General features: G+C 40.6%; 1 protein-coding gene across 2 annotated transcripts; it reads right to left on the bottom strand.

The window, feature by feature from the left end:
• Positions 1-409: 409 nt before the first annotated feature.
• On the bottom strand, positions 410-14623 carry rspry1 (ring finger and SPRY domain containing 1). Of its 2 annotated transcripts, none has more exons than XM_080027182.1 (15): positions 14320-14623; positions 13219-13832; positions 10450-10502; positions 8639-8751; positions 7972-8098; positions 7409-7467; positions 6388-6454; positions 5618-5749; positions 5232-5347; positions 4871-5014; positions 4669-4780; positions 3957-4059; positions 3654-3806; positions 3219-3323; positions 410-2697 (listed from the first exon to the last, which is right to left on the bottom strand). In XM_080027182.1, exons 2-15 carry the CDS (start codon positions 13614-13616, stop codon positions 2601-2603), a joined length of 1779 nt encoding a protein of 592 aa, XP_079883308.1. In that variant the 5' UTR covers positions 13617-13832; positions 14320-14623; the 3' UTR covers positions 410-2600. The 2 variants fall into 2 exon arrangements, with proteins under 2 accessions (XP_079883308.1, XP_079883309.1); XM_080027183.1 differs by having other exon boundaries at positions 2631-2669.
• Between the last annotated feature and the right edge of the window lie 1060 nt (positions 14624-15683).

The following is a 15683-nucleotide window of genomic DNA, read 5'->3' as shown; positions in this document are numbered from 1 at the left end:
CGTGTGCGTCCTTGCGTCGCGTCCGGTGCAACAACATCTTTGTACTTTGGTTCCTACCAAAAAACATTACCGGTGTGGTCATTAGCAACCATAGATATATAGAACACATATATATCTATGATAGAAATTGTCTGTTACTTGACTGCCATTCTGACAGTTCATGGTTCTATGGTTATCAACTATTCCGTGATTTTAAGAATTAATGTCTGAGTAGATATTTATATTAATATTAGGCCTACATTGTAGGTTACTTGTGTACTGAGTGACACGTGTAAATGCCAATTTCTGGAAAAACAACTGGTGACTCAGTTTTAAATGACTAGAATATCATCTCTCATCTTTGAGGTAAAATGAGATTTAAGATGTTAATAAATAAAACAAGTAAAAAATTCAAGAAACATCACATGAACATACATTTATTACAAATATAACATCCAGGAAACAACAGTTCTTCAAATCAATCACATCTTTGGGAACCCTGGGGCAAATTCCTCTAGATGTTTTTTTTTTTTAAATACAATGCACAACTTATTCTTTACAATCCTGAATTTCATCTCCAACAATATGATTTTGCTCACCTGCATGTATAAGGTGCATCAGGAAATACTAGATAGCAAACCACGGTCATACCAGTCTTCAGTCATTATTGAGATGCATGTCACCTTTTAGAAATCATTACAATATAGTCTGAATGATTTTGCAGATCCTGTTCATGCAATTTGGCGGAGTAGCAACTCTTTCATAAACAATTTGACCGACATAAATTCAAAATTCTTCAGTGTGATGATTTGAAATGTCATTGAATTTGTTTTGTTTTTTAAATTGTACAAATAGAATTTAACATGAAGTTTAATTTGTCAACCGTTTCCAAAATAGGAATTTCGTTCAGTCAAGCCACAGATGCTTCAAGTAGATGGAGAAATTGCAAAATAAGAATGTAGAGATGTCCTAAATGACATAAAGCACAGACGGGAATATACATTTACTTAGTCTGGACCAGTAACCTGGAAGATGCACTTCACACAAACATTTCCCCCCCAAATCAGTTCTAAGAGAAAGAATCTCCAATAAATCCTGTTGTGATTTGTAGCAGTGTTGCAGCTGTGGACAGTTTTCTTGCATTTTATTTATGTTGTTTCATTGACAGATTAGACTCAAAACATCTCAAGAAGGACCCGGGGATATTTAGTAAACTAATATTGAGGAATAACGATTCACTTAAACATTTCACATTTGTTTCAAACGATATCAGCTAATACAACACTGTTATTTAACAAAACCTGTTGTACCGGCTCAACCAACTTCTACATCACTGTTCGCCATTATTCAAAATACAAAACGAATCACATCTTCTGGATTGGAAAACCTCGTCTTGATACAGACGCGTGTTTGTCATCACAAACCATAAATTAAGACATATTTACTTATGATGCCGCTCCATTTAGGCCAACTCGATATGGAGTTGTTTGACAAATTTGTACCAAGCGAGCAATCCCAGAGAAATCCATAAGGTGGTGGAGGAAATTCAACTGGCTCTCTAAACAAAAGCACTTATGAATGGGGACAAAAGCATGAGATTTCAGCTACAGATTCACTTTCTGTGAACTCTAATCCTTGTGTATTTATTTGTTGTGGTTACATACATGACTGAGGAAACGACACACATCTGAGCAAAGACAATAAAAGCACAAAAAGCAGCAGGGTCAGCTGTGCTGAAAGTCGATTAGATATCATTCAAGATTCAAGTATTTAGTATTTTTACTGGTTGAAAAACAAGAATTAGGTCTTCAACGTTCTACGTTTTGTGACAGTTGATTTGATTTTCAACAATTGCTTTTGCAAACAGATACTGAAAACTGATTTAGAATAATTTTGAATTTTTTAAAAGCTTTCTGACACCAAGAGCAAACTCTGATATTTTACCCAAAGGTGTCTTTTTAACGATGACAAATCCTACCAGAGGCCAATCGATCAACAGTGAAGCTGACCAAAGGATAGGTGTTGGTATCAAAAACCAAACACATGAAAGTGAGATCCATCTCAAATGTATCTGTACCTTGGGTTTAATACTGTACTACGTCCTGTGTTCTTTTCCACTACCCAGACCTTTCAGATCTGTAGTGTCCATGAAGGCAATGGGATTAAATAGCTTCAGCCTTGGGGCTGAAAGCATAAAGAGAGATCCTCATATCATACATAGGATGTCGGATAACCCCAAGCAGGGGCCAGCAGAGGAGAAGAATATTATGTGTCTGTAATCTGGTTCAATTGTTTCTGCTCCTCACTTCTGCTCTTCTCGTCTGAAAAACACACTGACAGTAGAAAGTTGACGATCCTTGGCCCAGCTTGTGCAGTGACTCGACAGAAGGATACAAAAGAGGAGATGTCGGTAAATGAAGGAGCGCTCCCCATCTCCTCCTCTCTTTCTTCTCTCCACCTCTCCACCATCATCATCATCTCCTCTGACCAGTAGTCACAGTTCTGATGTGGTCACAACACTGTGGCAGCGTCCTCGCAGCCCTACTGGGTGAGAGGGGATTAGAGCAGGACGCTGTCGGGCTTGTGTGTCTCTCCTGATTGGAGGAGGAGCAGGAAGTGTGTCAGGAGACGTGTGCAATGAGTCTGACGCGGTTCTGGATGTCCTGGCGGCACAGGGGGCACGTCTCTAACTGTAAGGCACACTCCATACACATACCACTGGAGGAAGATGAGGCACACACAGAGAAAGGAAGATTGTATTATTGTCTATTCACAGACATTTTAAATACTAACATGTTATTAACTAAGACAGGCTTTCTCTTTAAAAGGTGGAGTCAGCTATTCTGGAAAATGTTTCTATGTCGAATTCAGTGAATATCACCACACGATCCGCTAGCTGTCTGTACTGTGTGCGGCCTGTAGAGAAATCCAGAGTTAATAAACAGCCTAGGCTCTGTAAACTTGTATGTAACCAAAGGTGGCCTGCATAGCTAGCAACATGACCGTTTACAGTGGCTTGGCGATGTATTAACATTAACACTGCATTTCTTTTCAGCGCGCACACACACACACACGCACACGCAGTACGGCCATTTTGTGAGGAGATATTCACTGTCTGATTTTGACAAAACAGGATTTTGAGCATTCTCCAGGATCGCTCGACCTTTAGAAGATATCCATCAACATATTTTTGTTTGGAATTTTCAAGCACTGTCCTTTTACACCAGATGCACACGTACCCATGTCCACAGGGCCGCAGCTCTGTGTCAGCCATGACGTCACAACACAGGGTGCAGCAGTTGTCTCGGATGCTAACTTGCTTTAGTAAGGCCAGACGCCGGTGTCTAGGGAAACGAACACACACAGATAAATCAAGCATAACACATAGAGGCAGATACATGTATCCGTTTACAGACATTTATGTAAAGCCCTTTTCTTCTGTGTAGAGTCTGAACAACTTAGCACTACAGATCAACATATTGTACTTGCACTCTGGTAAGTCCATCATTTATGGATTTTGCTTAATATGTAAACATATTATACTGGCTACTTTTATTAAATTAAAGTTTATTACAAGTGAAACAACTTAACTGTAGTTCAGCTTCACTCCTTATTGCAGTCTATTTTTGGACCCTGCCATTCAAGTCACCTTAAGGACCAGCTTCATTTCTCACCTGGGTAGGATGATCTTTTCACTTGGCAGCAGTGAAGCAAAGTCGTTGAAGGTGCTGAACTTGACAGAAGGTGGGTGACGGAAAGGCTTGGCCCCAAAGTTAAACTCGCACTGCTGGTACGACATAAAGCTGGCTGCCGCAAAGAAACCGGACCTGATTGGACACAGAGATGGAGGAAAGATAGGGGCTCGTTAGAGGGAAATGCACAGGAAAGACAGGAGGAAGGAATGATTAAGGAAGGAAAGAGAGAGAGAGGAGGTAGACTAACCATTGAATATAGAGTGACTGTGTGCGTGGACTTACGTGGCAGAGGAGAAGACCGCTTTCTCTGGTGGCAGCTGATGTCCGTTCAGATAGAAGATCATCTGCTTCTTGCTGAGGTCCAACAGGAAGCCGATGGCATCTCCTATACAGGACACACACACACACACACACACACACACACACACACACACACACACACACACACACACACACACACACACACACACACACACACACACACACACACACACACACACACACACACACACACACACACACACACACACACACACACACACACACACACACACACACACACACACACACACACACACACACACACACACACTGAAGTCCTGGCTATTGTTACCATCATCTCCCCATGTGGGTGGTAGACCAGAGGCTGAATGCCTTCTGTGGCAGCAGCATGTCGGTGCAAAAATCCCATAACACTCCAGAGACACTTAAAACTCAAACCTAATGCGCTTTTACTAAACAAATAAGTCTTTTAAAATCATCTCCAGGGTGTTAATTCTCTTCTACTGTTCATACTAGGGGTGTGAACGTTGTGTCTAATGTCTAAGCGGTTACACGACGGACATCTTTTCGTGTACACAGTTAACCGTGACACCTTTGTCGTCGTGTACACCCCTGGTCTATACCGTCATCTATTTAAAAAATGTCCTTAAAGAGTATGGTGAAAAAAAAAAAAAAATTAAAAACTGTGTGTCCGTGTGTGTACAGTACATACCTTCCTTCCAGCAGGGGTGAGCGTGCGGTTTACTGCGAGCGTTGTACCAGATGAGCTGCCTGCAGCCATCGTACGCACATGAGTATTCATCGTCTCCTATCCCATAACCCTCCTGTAACACACAGACAAAACGTTTAATCGTGCGACTGCAGAAAAACAGCATGCAGAAAAGCTAAGGAGTGAAGAAACTGAGGATGAGTACATGGTTGAGGAACTTGCTGTCCTTGGTGGCCCATCCGATTTGCATCACGCCCGATGTAATGACCGTCACCTCGTAATACCAAACGCCTGAATCCACGCAGAAGGTACAACGCACGCTCTCAAAGGAGGAGGCGTCACACCGTGCCTGAGGGTGGCAGCAAAGAGAGCCAGAAAACATTCATGATTCATTCAGGTTTTATATACACCGGTACATACACACTTGTAAAAAAAAAAAATACACACATATATTAGGCTAGAATTGAAAACATGTGGGAGAAGGCATCATCTCTGAATGAGTGGATATGCAACCGAGTTCTGCCAAATGTGCATCTTCTCATAGACTACCACACACACAGACCTACCTCTAGTCCTGTGGGAGAGATCTTGAGGTACTCGCTGACATCGTTGCTGTTGAGCATGGCGTTGATATTGGTGAGATTGACCTTCTCGTAGGTGAACTGACGGCCATCCTTTAGGACTGGACAGAGGACAACAGAGGAAACATTATCAACGTGTTTTCTTCAGTGGCTCACTCTCCTAATGAAAGGTCACATATTATGCTCATTTCAGATTCAAAGTTGTAAGTGGTGTTTTTTCTCATACTTTGGGAGGCTCTAGTCACAGCGGGGAACCCATATTAGTGTTGAAAAACATTTTGCATATTAGTTGACCTTTCAACAGAATGTTGTGTCCCTCTCTTTTCAGCTTGTGATCCTACATACACCGTTGAAAACATGGGGTTACTCACACAGGTTGTCAAGGCTCCACTGTGAGCAGAATCCCACCTGCCTCTTCAGGTAGTCGGACTGCTCTGCCCATGACTCCAGGACAGCGAGTCGATTGCTGATACACGACTCCGACACAGTCAGTTTGTTCTCACCTGAGGGCAAGAAGATGGACCAGGCATGCAGGATGAAACAAATTGCCAAATTCATCTCTGGCAGTGACTTCAGTCTGTATACACAAATATGTCTTTAAAAATGTGTTTCTACTTTCTACCAACTAACTTTAGGCAATACATGTTAGATCTGTACATTGTTCAAAAGCAAACAAGCCTCCAAAAGGAAACTAGTAGCCAGTAAAACAACATTCCTTTGATAAGGTCACTCTCGACCACATTCTTCTGTAAGGAAGAATGTGAATGCTCAGACGTTGATAATGGGTAAATAAACCAATATCCTATTCACACACACATACAGACAGAGACACAAACACATTCTGTTTTGAGTTCAATACCAATAGTCCCATACATTTTTTGTTGTTTGTTTATATATGTCTGTATTTAGTATCATTATCATACATTTTAAAATGATGAAGGTGGAGGCTGCAAATAAGCCCACTGGGTTTTTTGTCTCTCCTTGCACTGTATTCATTTGTTATCTTTGTCATAGTGTACATTTTAAATTGTGCAAATAATATAATAATCAACAACAAAAAAAGTCACTAGTTTCAAACTGTCTCCAAATTAATCGGAATCCGGAAATGGATTGTTCCTAAAGAAGCAGTGAGTGAACCTACTGGTCTGGGAGAACTTCTCCAAAGCAATAAGAGCAAACAGCATGACAGTAGGGTGGGCTTCAGAGCTCTGGACGGAGATTTTCAGAAAAGACAAAAAAAATAATGATCAGGTCAGGTTTATTTTTAACCTACACACAAACATTTTCTGACATGTAAACATACGATAACAATATGAACAAACATGCCTTCTGGCATTAATTCACAGTAGGGATGTCCATGGTTAACTGGTTAAGGTTAACCGTTAAGAAGATCTTTAACCGGTTAATACTAAAGGTTAAAAAAAAATTAAATCATCTTAATTTCTCTGAAATCCGGACTCTTATTTTGATATCGCTAAACCGGATGTCAGAATGCCAACTGTCGGTAAAGAATGAAAAGAGTCGTGTAGGCTACTCTCAACTTTATAATAGGTCCATGGTACGCTCCCAGAAAGATAGCCAGTCACAACACGCCCCTGCCATGTGTTTGTATAATTTAATTAACAGCGTGGGCTCCCGCTAGCATTAGCCTTCTTGAGGTGGATGCTGTTCTGCATCCATCACCGTCTCAGTGAGTGTGAGAGAGTGACAGACAGGCAGTGAGTGCCCCTGCACAGACAAGTCATTAACAGTCAAATCCATACAATGTATCTAAAAATTATGTTTTTCTTACTCATCAACATTGCTGCAACCACTTCACATTTATACACATTGGCAACACTGAAACCTTTTCTGAGATTGATGATCTATTGAGACTCATTCGCAGAATTGACTTCCCTAAAGCTTTGAGTAATGCATTGAGTAATTCGTAAAAAGCATAACCCTGCTTTTACACAGTCAGCATCTCATCCAATCTTTTCTGCTATCATCACTAACGGCTGAATATACTGCAGCTGTCACACCTTACCTCTTTATCAACAATTTGTCTGCAAGGTAGGTATTGTATGTAACTGAAATACTGTTCAAATATAATATACAATTAATATAAACGTGTGTACAACAACATAGTTTGGTTGTGAGAGAGTGTGTGCGTGTTTGCTCACCAGGCTCTCCAGAAGGTACTCAAGGGTTCCAGGGCTCAACAATCCAATACTGGCCGGACCTTTAAAAAAAAAAGAGAATGAACCGTTTGCTAAATATATGAACCTCCACTTCTTGTCTGTGTTTCTGCTAAATATATGTAATTTTTTTTAACAATAATAGCAATAGAAAATCTTCTAAATGATTGACCAAAATGTTGTTAAAATAATAAATTCAAATAAATCAACATTCTTCTTCTCCCTTCACCTACTATGTCTTTGTAAAAAATAAAGGACAAAGTATGAAAGAGTCTTTCTAATTCAGATAGTAGCTTGTTGAGTCCAAGCATATTGAGTGACTGAGCTAAAGTAGTGTAATCGGGCCAGTCAATATTCCATCAAACTGCATATTGATATTCCATGACCATGTCTTACTTGGGTTAAGTAGTAAAATGATCCCCAAATCAGTTAGGCTCGTCTTGCATTAACATTAGGAAGCGAGTAACATGCCAATGGAAGCAGTGACCAAGACCAAGACTATTGACTACAAGCATACAAAATATCCAGTGTGTAAATATGGACTGTACCAGCCAGTTTCTCTGCCAGGCAGCCTAGCACTGCTGTAGTGTTTCTGTGTTTAGCAGGAATCAGAGCGTCCTGTCGAGCTACAGCCGAACTCAAACTCAACATGTCAGAGAGTTTCTGGAGCGCATCCTGAAGAGAGAAAGACAGTTACTCGGGTAAAGTACACCACATTCATTCAATTCAATGTACTTTATAAAACGGGGACACACAGTGGCAGAACTGCAGTGCCAGCAGTTACAGACTTGCATTTTCGAGCCCAGTCTGTGGCACTTACACGCAACACGGGAAGTAACAGCATAAACAGATTGTCCACGTTGACATCTACAGGCAAGTACAGATAACCTTTTGCATTTAGGAAACTTGAACCACCTCTTGGCACATGTTGTCCCTTTTTGAGCGGGTGTATATGCACGTTTAAAGCTTTACATTTTGTCAGGTGGAGCCTTTTATATACTATCTATAATGGGTAGAGCCAGTTTCTGTTGAATACTGGAGGGAGTTTGTACTGTTCTGAGTGTCATGGTATGTCCCCTGTCCTCAGGTTAGTTTGGACAGGGAAGCAGGGGGTCCCAACAAGATTGTATTTGTTCAAAAGAGGAAAGTGCGAGGGGGGAGGGTGGGGAAGCAGAGGCCAATCTAATGGTCAGATTGTTTCTCACACACACACACCTTGGTGGGCAGGGGACACTCATCCAACAGAAGGGTGATCACTGCGGGGCCAAGTGGATCGTCCAAAGGGATCACTCGAACCAGGGACTGGACAACCTCCAGCCAACCATCATCTGAGGGAGAAGAGGGTAAGCGATTGTTGAGACTCAACTGACAATTCACTTTTTTTTTAATAAATCCTACTACATACACATACGATGCCTCTCATAATAATAAAAAAAGTTGCCAAAACTATTTTTGTTATTGCCAATAGTCCTGGTAAACCATGTAAAGACAACTGAACTGTGCTGAAATCACTTTGTAAGAGAGGCCACTGAATCAGATACAGCATACATCCATTTCCTCTCCATTAAATGAGTCAGTAAAAAAGTCTCTCTCTCCAACACTATCACTTATGAAGCCCCAGCCAACTGGCTGATGAATAATGTAACATCATAGCACATGTCAAACAGAAAATGACTGGCTTGCTGACCGACTTGCTACTTGGCTTCCCTCTGGGTTCACTGTCTGCAAGCTAATACCCAACTTGGCTGTTGTCAAACCACACAACACCACACACCATATGTGCCTGACATAAGGCCTAAACACAAGAATTCAAAGGTTAGTACATAAGCGTGAACACAGAATGTGCAAAAGAAATGAAAGAAGCAGCAAACACAGGATGCATGCAGCATACATCGGTACCCCTCCCTAGATGATGTGGGACTGGACCGGTGGGTGTGTTGGAGAAATGCTGAGGCAGCAATATTGTAAGCAGCACACTTCAGTGAAGGTTACTCCAGCTTGACATAAGTGGCTTCTTTTGAACCACATCCAAACCCACACATATTCTTTGTGGAGGATTCATATATTTTGGTCCTCAGACTTGTGTTCTTCGTTCCTAGCAAGAGAACACAGTATAATCAAATCCTAGCAGCTAGACCTACTATTGAAAACCATGTGTTTCAAATATGCAAATGTGTGTACATATTGTGGACAGAGTGAATTTGAATGTTGATGTCAAAGAGGCTACATAGTTAAACTGGAAAATGCATCACTGAACAGACTGCGAGGGTCCGTTGCTTACAAAGCAACCGTAATATCTCTGCCTCAGCAGTTCTCCAACACAACCCACCAGCTCAGCCGGAGGGGGATGGGACATCATGTTCAGAGACCTGTTTAAATTCAAGGGACTCCCCACCAGGCAGTAGAAAAGACAACTGACAAAAAGTCTAATCTTGACTCCATGTCTGAAAAGTTGCGCACAAAAAACAGTGTAGCATATGTCCCAACCTTTTCCCCATGTTATAACCTTTGTTCCTACTATTTCAAACATACAACAAGGGATATTGCATCACAAAGTGTATTCTCTACCAGCCCTTTGAAAGGTGGCATTTAAAAAAGGTGGAGTCATTGATTCTGGAGAACGCTTGTTGTCAAAATCACATTTTGTCTAAATCAGTGAATATCTCAAATGCCCATTTACAGAGCATAGGCTGTATATTAACCCTTTTCCTCCCCTCAGCGCACACACACACACACACACACACACACACACACACACACACACACACACACACACACACACACACACACACACACACACACACACACACACACACACACACACACACACACACACACACACACACACACACACACACACAGTACGTACAGGTAGTATCATGAGGAGACAATCACTGATTTTGACAAAGTGATTTTGACAACAAGCATTCTCCAGAATTGCTGACTTCACCTATACTTTTCTACATGGAAACACTACTATTATAAATCTTTGTTAGTGTGTGAATGTGCACATTCCATTTCCTTACCTGTTTCTGCCATCTCATGCAAAGTGATCATAGAGTACGGGGGCTCTTGGTCACTGTAAAACACAACAGAGTTTGCACAGAATGTAAGAACAGCCTGGTTTAGGAGTTAATAACATTTTACCCTTTACCTTTTTGTCATACATCACAAATGACCCAGTGCATCTGAAATAATAGAAATAGATGAATAATGCCATTGGGTGTTACTGTAAATGAACTAATGGCTTTGGACAGTAATGGTGTCTAATGCAGTGGTTAAGGCGAGTGTATAACGGTGATGGATTTTCTTTGTTGGTTTTGATGATGCTGCTGTAGCCGTTGTTTGTCATGGCTTATCCCAGTTTTTTTTCCACAGTCATAACTTCCCCCAGCTCAGCTCAGATTTCCAAACACAACTTAGTTATACTGTAACTGAATTTCCTTCCTTTAATAATTCAAAGTGTGAGGACACATGCTTATTTTATATAGGGTATAGTATTCAAATATTGACCTATATTTATTAATATTCTTAAGTGATATTTTGCTGTGATATTGGTAAGATTTGAGTATGTTTACACACAGATACATGATAATCATTTGACGGGATCTCAATTCGGTTGCACTTCTAATAACATATAAAACCTTAGAGCTGCAGTGTTCTCTTAATTCAGGCAACAGTTGGAGGCGAGAAACTGAGGTGTTAGCCTTAGGCATGATTACTTTTTTCCTCTTTTAAACACAGAGTCACTCTGGTTGCCTGAGGGAAATGTAGTCTGCTAACACACCTGTTTGATCATGTGAGCTGAAGACCGCTGACAAAAGTACCGATTCTAAAAACACTCATGTTACAAGAAATTACACAAATACTGAACCTTTACCTGGAAGATTCAGCTAGAAATAAACAAAGCTGAATCAACTTTTCAGCCTGCACCTGTGCCATGTACTTGCCACTTTAAAACGGTAGACTACAGTTCAGCTGTCTATAAAATATTTTGCTAGAATACATGTCTAGGTGGAGAATAAAATCCGATAAATAAAAAATGCAAGCAAGAAGGAAAGACTTAAAATAGTTTCTTATGAGGAAGACTGAGAAAGATTAGGCATACTGCTCAGCATCTACGCAGTCAACCCAAATATTGCTACATCATGCAGCAGCAAGTCATTAGTACATCAAGACAGGAAACAGTCAGTCAGTATATATGAATTGAAAAAGCCCTCTCTTAAGTTTTCTACGTGTTTGAAGCCCCAGGCAAACAGTCAAATACCTGCAGCAGCTGCCTAGAGCACCTATAACATTCAAGTCACCTCCGTTTGAGGACGAGCAATGATTTCAGACCATTAATACACAGGAAATACTGCGAAGGGCACACTTTCTTAAAAAAGGTATGAAGTAATAATGATGAGAGATGTTTTGTGCAACAACTTCATATGTATATTTCAATATTAGTTTATACAATAATACAAACGATACATTCCCTAAGTTATATCTTTTTAAACGACAAGGAAACATCCAACCCTAGTTAAGTCTACAACAACGATGATTTTAGGTAAAGCTGGAGGAAGTGTGATTTGCGAAGCTGTTTGAACTCATTGGTGATCTGCAGCAAAAATGTCAAAGAGTGACAATGTGATATGAACGGGGGTATTTTTAGTTTGCATTGTAGCGTATCTAACAACATTTGTGACAGTGTTCTTACCACACGTGACTCAACAACACTACAGACATAATAATTATACAATTTGTCTAAAAAAATTGATATATTAATTTGAATTAATCTATATTATTGGTTGTTTTTATTCTTTCCTGTGGGATTTCAGTAACGCTTTACTTTAAGTCCCCTATTTAGCATTTGTCAACAGCATACAATACATCTGTTAAATAGTTTGACACACGTTGATGTAGTTGTACGCAGATATATGGACATAAAGTGTTTAGTACAGCATTAGTCAACAATTATAATTTCTCCTAAGAAGACATGTTTTAGATTATTATTAGTGTTTTACTATACTTTCATTCATCATGGATGCAGAGTTATTGGTATTGGACAAATATTGATAAACTATTTTATCTGCCTTCAACTTAATTATATTGCGTTAAACTATTTGTTAATATGCTGCTTATTTAATGCTAAAAAAGGGGATGTCTGCAAAAAATATTGCTCCAAAAAATAAATGAACACAGCTCAAAGGCGATACTTACATTGTCCATACAGGTCCTTTTAAATATCCTTGTCAAAGTAAGTGCATGTGATGTTTGTGTGTTCATGTCCAGACAACCTCATGTGACGCTTCTTATGTTTTTCTGATTCTAGTGTGAATGAGTTTGACTGAGCTTGAGTGTCCTGGGCAGGTACTGTGGAGTGAGGGGTCCTGGCATGTGACCCCCACTACTACTCTGGCTGCTAAACCCTCATGGTAATATACATCTTGCAGTATGAAAAAAAAAAGAAATTATCGTTAAATCTAAATTTTCCTATTTCTCTCATGACAGGGGTTCAAATTCAAGACTTCTTGAGTTGTAGACATTGTCAATACTAGAATTCCTGAATCTTTAGAGTATTAATTGTGAAACTGTGCAGACTTCTATCTCTTCCTCCGATCACTAGCATCCTCAGATACTCTGAACTGCACCTAAAATCTGTTGTGGACTTTTACTCATTTTACTAAGGCTCCTTTAGTAAATGTCCACTGCAGATTCTGAGATTCTGCTGGGTGTAACGCCAAAAAAGATCTCTGATGGGGCTACCCGTCACCACATTTTTCATTAACATAACATCATTTTAGAAGACTTACTTGTCTACAAGTGTCCTAATGACAGCCAACGTGTCCAGCACCAAGCCATCCACATTCTGCTTCTTCCGTCTGGGCTCGTGGGGTCCTCGCCCACGCCGCGGGGGCCTCACTGGGTCCCTGGGTCGACTGCTCCGAGCCTCTACAGTGTCAACCCCTGCGCCTGTACCGTTATCCACACGCCTAACTTGTCCTCGGGTCGCCCTAGATGATCCATGGTGGTGGTCCTCCAAGTCACTATCCTCCCGGCACACACAGCTGTTTCCCATGGTTCCAGTGCCAGAGACCACACTGGCAAGGCTCTCCCAGAATGGAGGGAGGGAGTTTGAGGAGGAAAGGAAAAGCAGAACCCGCGCAAGGCTCCGGCAGGCACAGAAAGTGATCCAGGCGGCTACTATCATATCATTTGGAGAGCTAGGTTTTGTGGGATCCTCATCCCAATGGGCTGGGTGGTGTCTGCGTAAATTATCATACTGTTGCCAAGCAAACTTGTGGGATTGGTTTTGGTTTTATAAAGTATGGCTGGTTAAGTGGACCAGGAGGGGTCAGGTGGTGATGCAGCGAGAAAAGCTCTGATCATCGTAGAAATGCCCAGTTCTCAGCCAGGGCTCGCATAGCTGTGGAAGCAACAGAAACAAAACAGAAAAAGTGAAACTCGAAATTAAGTCAAATCTGTGCATTTCACTGTCTGACAGCAAAACAACTGAAAACATGCATAAGCTACACACCCAATGAGACAAGTGTCAAGTCTGAACGAAATAAGACAAGATAAGAATGAAAATAAACATTAACCGTTTCGGTGTTGATCTTTCAAGCAAACTAGCCACTTGACGATGACTAGCTGGATTCGTTTAAAGTTGTGCTGCTTAAATAAGCAGACAGTCACGCTGTATCTGAGCACATCACGTGCTAACGTATTGAGACATCTTATTATTGTTGACAAACAAGAGCTTTCCAGTAAGCAGGATAGTAAGCTAGCCACCCACCAACCAAGCATTGTAACATTAGCAGCTCCAAATCAACCAGTCTCACAAACTCGCATTTATCATTTCGTTATTGAGTTAAACTATACTGGTGCAATGTTATCTTAAAACGTATACTCACGTGATACCACTTGAAAAACAACTGAATTCAAACGCAGTCGAGCCAAAGCGAAGTAGTTAACAAAACAGACAGCTAACCAGCTAGCTGTTAGCCCGGTTAGCAGGACACTCCTCTGGTCCCACTGTCTAACTACACAACTTAGCTAACGTAAGTGGCAGTAAACTACGCCTAGTAATCAAAAGCCGAGGAACTAGTACGTTTACATGACCCGCCTGTATTCCGCAAACGCCTTTTCTGAACAGCACATTCATATCATATGACGCTGGGCTAACAGCTCAGTAGCTGATTTAGCTGCCCGCTCAGTTCCGTAGCGTCGGCGGCTAAAAGCTTGAACATGATCAGCTGTGTCTGCGGAGGCGCAGCTGGCTGACATAGGAGGGTTTCTGTTCAACACGGCGTCAGTAGTTCCCTTATTTTATATGCATAAAACAACGTTCCGTCCAGTATGCATAGCCTACTTTATTGTTAAGAATATTATCTGTTTGGGTATCATTGTTTTTAGTTATTTGTCTTATGTTTCGTGTTTTACGACATTGTGAGAAGCAAGGACAAAAAGCAACAAGTTGATAAATTAATTTAAATAATATGAAAATTCACAAATTAAAGTCGCATTAGACCATAGCACCAACACGGCCACATTAAACAAGTATAACTACAATAGTTCATTCATTGTAAAATAAACGTTATACCAGAAGGCGACCAGATGATGAAAAGCCAAACTTTCCTACGGGTACCTGAACGCAATCAACAGAAGACACAAGTTTAAAAAAAAGTCACATTTATTTACATTACAACAATCTCAGTGAAAACAGGGAGGAACTACAGGTGGTCTGGGTCCATATTCCAGGCTGCAGTCCATTAAATCATATCTACAAGTCCTTATGTGATCTTACCAATTATGGTTTTACATCTCTAGACCAACTTAAGTCTGAAAATGTCTGTTCATATTAATATTATTTTTAAGACAGAAACAGGTAAAGCAAAGCTTTCACACAAATGTGACAAAACAGAAGAAAATAAAATCAGCTTTTTTTTCTTTACCTATACAGACAGAAATATACACATAATTCATATTATCTGTATTATATAGGCTAACCTAGTAATAGCCTGTATCATATCTGTTTAATCAATGAACAACCTAACAGGCTCTGACCTTTCAACCTAGCCTACTTAAAGGTGCTGTAAGCGGAATGGTTCTTTTAGCTAACTTCCTGTCAGTTACTGCAGTTAGCAGTCCCCTCGCTCATCCCTACGTCACCACATTAATGCACTGCGGTCTTCAAGCAGCAAGTTATCTAGCATCATCTCAGATCCATAAGTGTGATAAAACATGATCAAAACAGACATTGGGAAGGATTTTTACC

The sequence above is a fragment of the Ammodytes marinus genome (assembly GCF_949987685.1).
Source record: "Ammodytes marinus genome assembly, chromosome: 5".
Lineage (NCBI taxonomy): Eukaryota > Metazoa > Chordata > Actinopteri > Uranoscopiformes > Ammodytidae > Ammodytes > Ammodytes marinus.
The sequence above is the reverse complement of the archived record's forward strand: the minus strand, read 5'-3'. Positions and strand labels throughout refer to the sequence as shown.

Coding starts and splice junctions, on each gene's coding strand:
- rspry1 (XM_080027182.1), bottom strand. CDS start 13,616: ATGATAGTAGCCGCCTGGATCACTTTCTGTGCCTGCCGGAGCCTTGCG. Junction 7,468..7,971: donor CCTGGCAGAGAAACTGGCTG/GTACAGTCCATA, acceptor TTTTTTTTAAAG/GTCCGGCCAGTATTGGATTG. Junction 6,455..7,408: donor AGTACCTTCTGGAGAGCCTG/GTGAGCAAACAC, acceptor ATCTCCGTCCAG/AGCTCTGAAGCCCACCCTAC.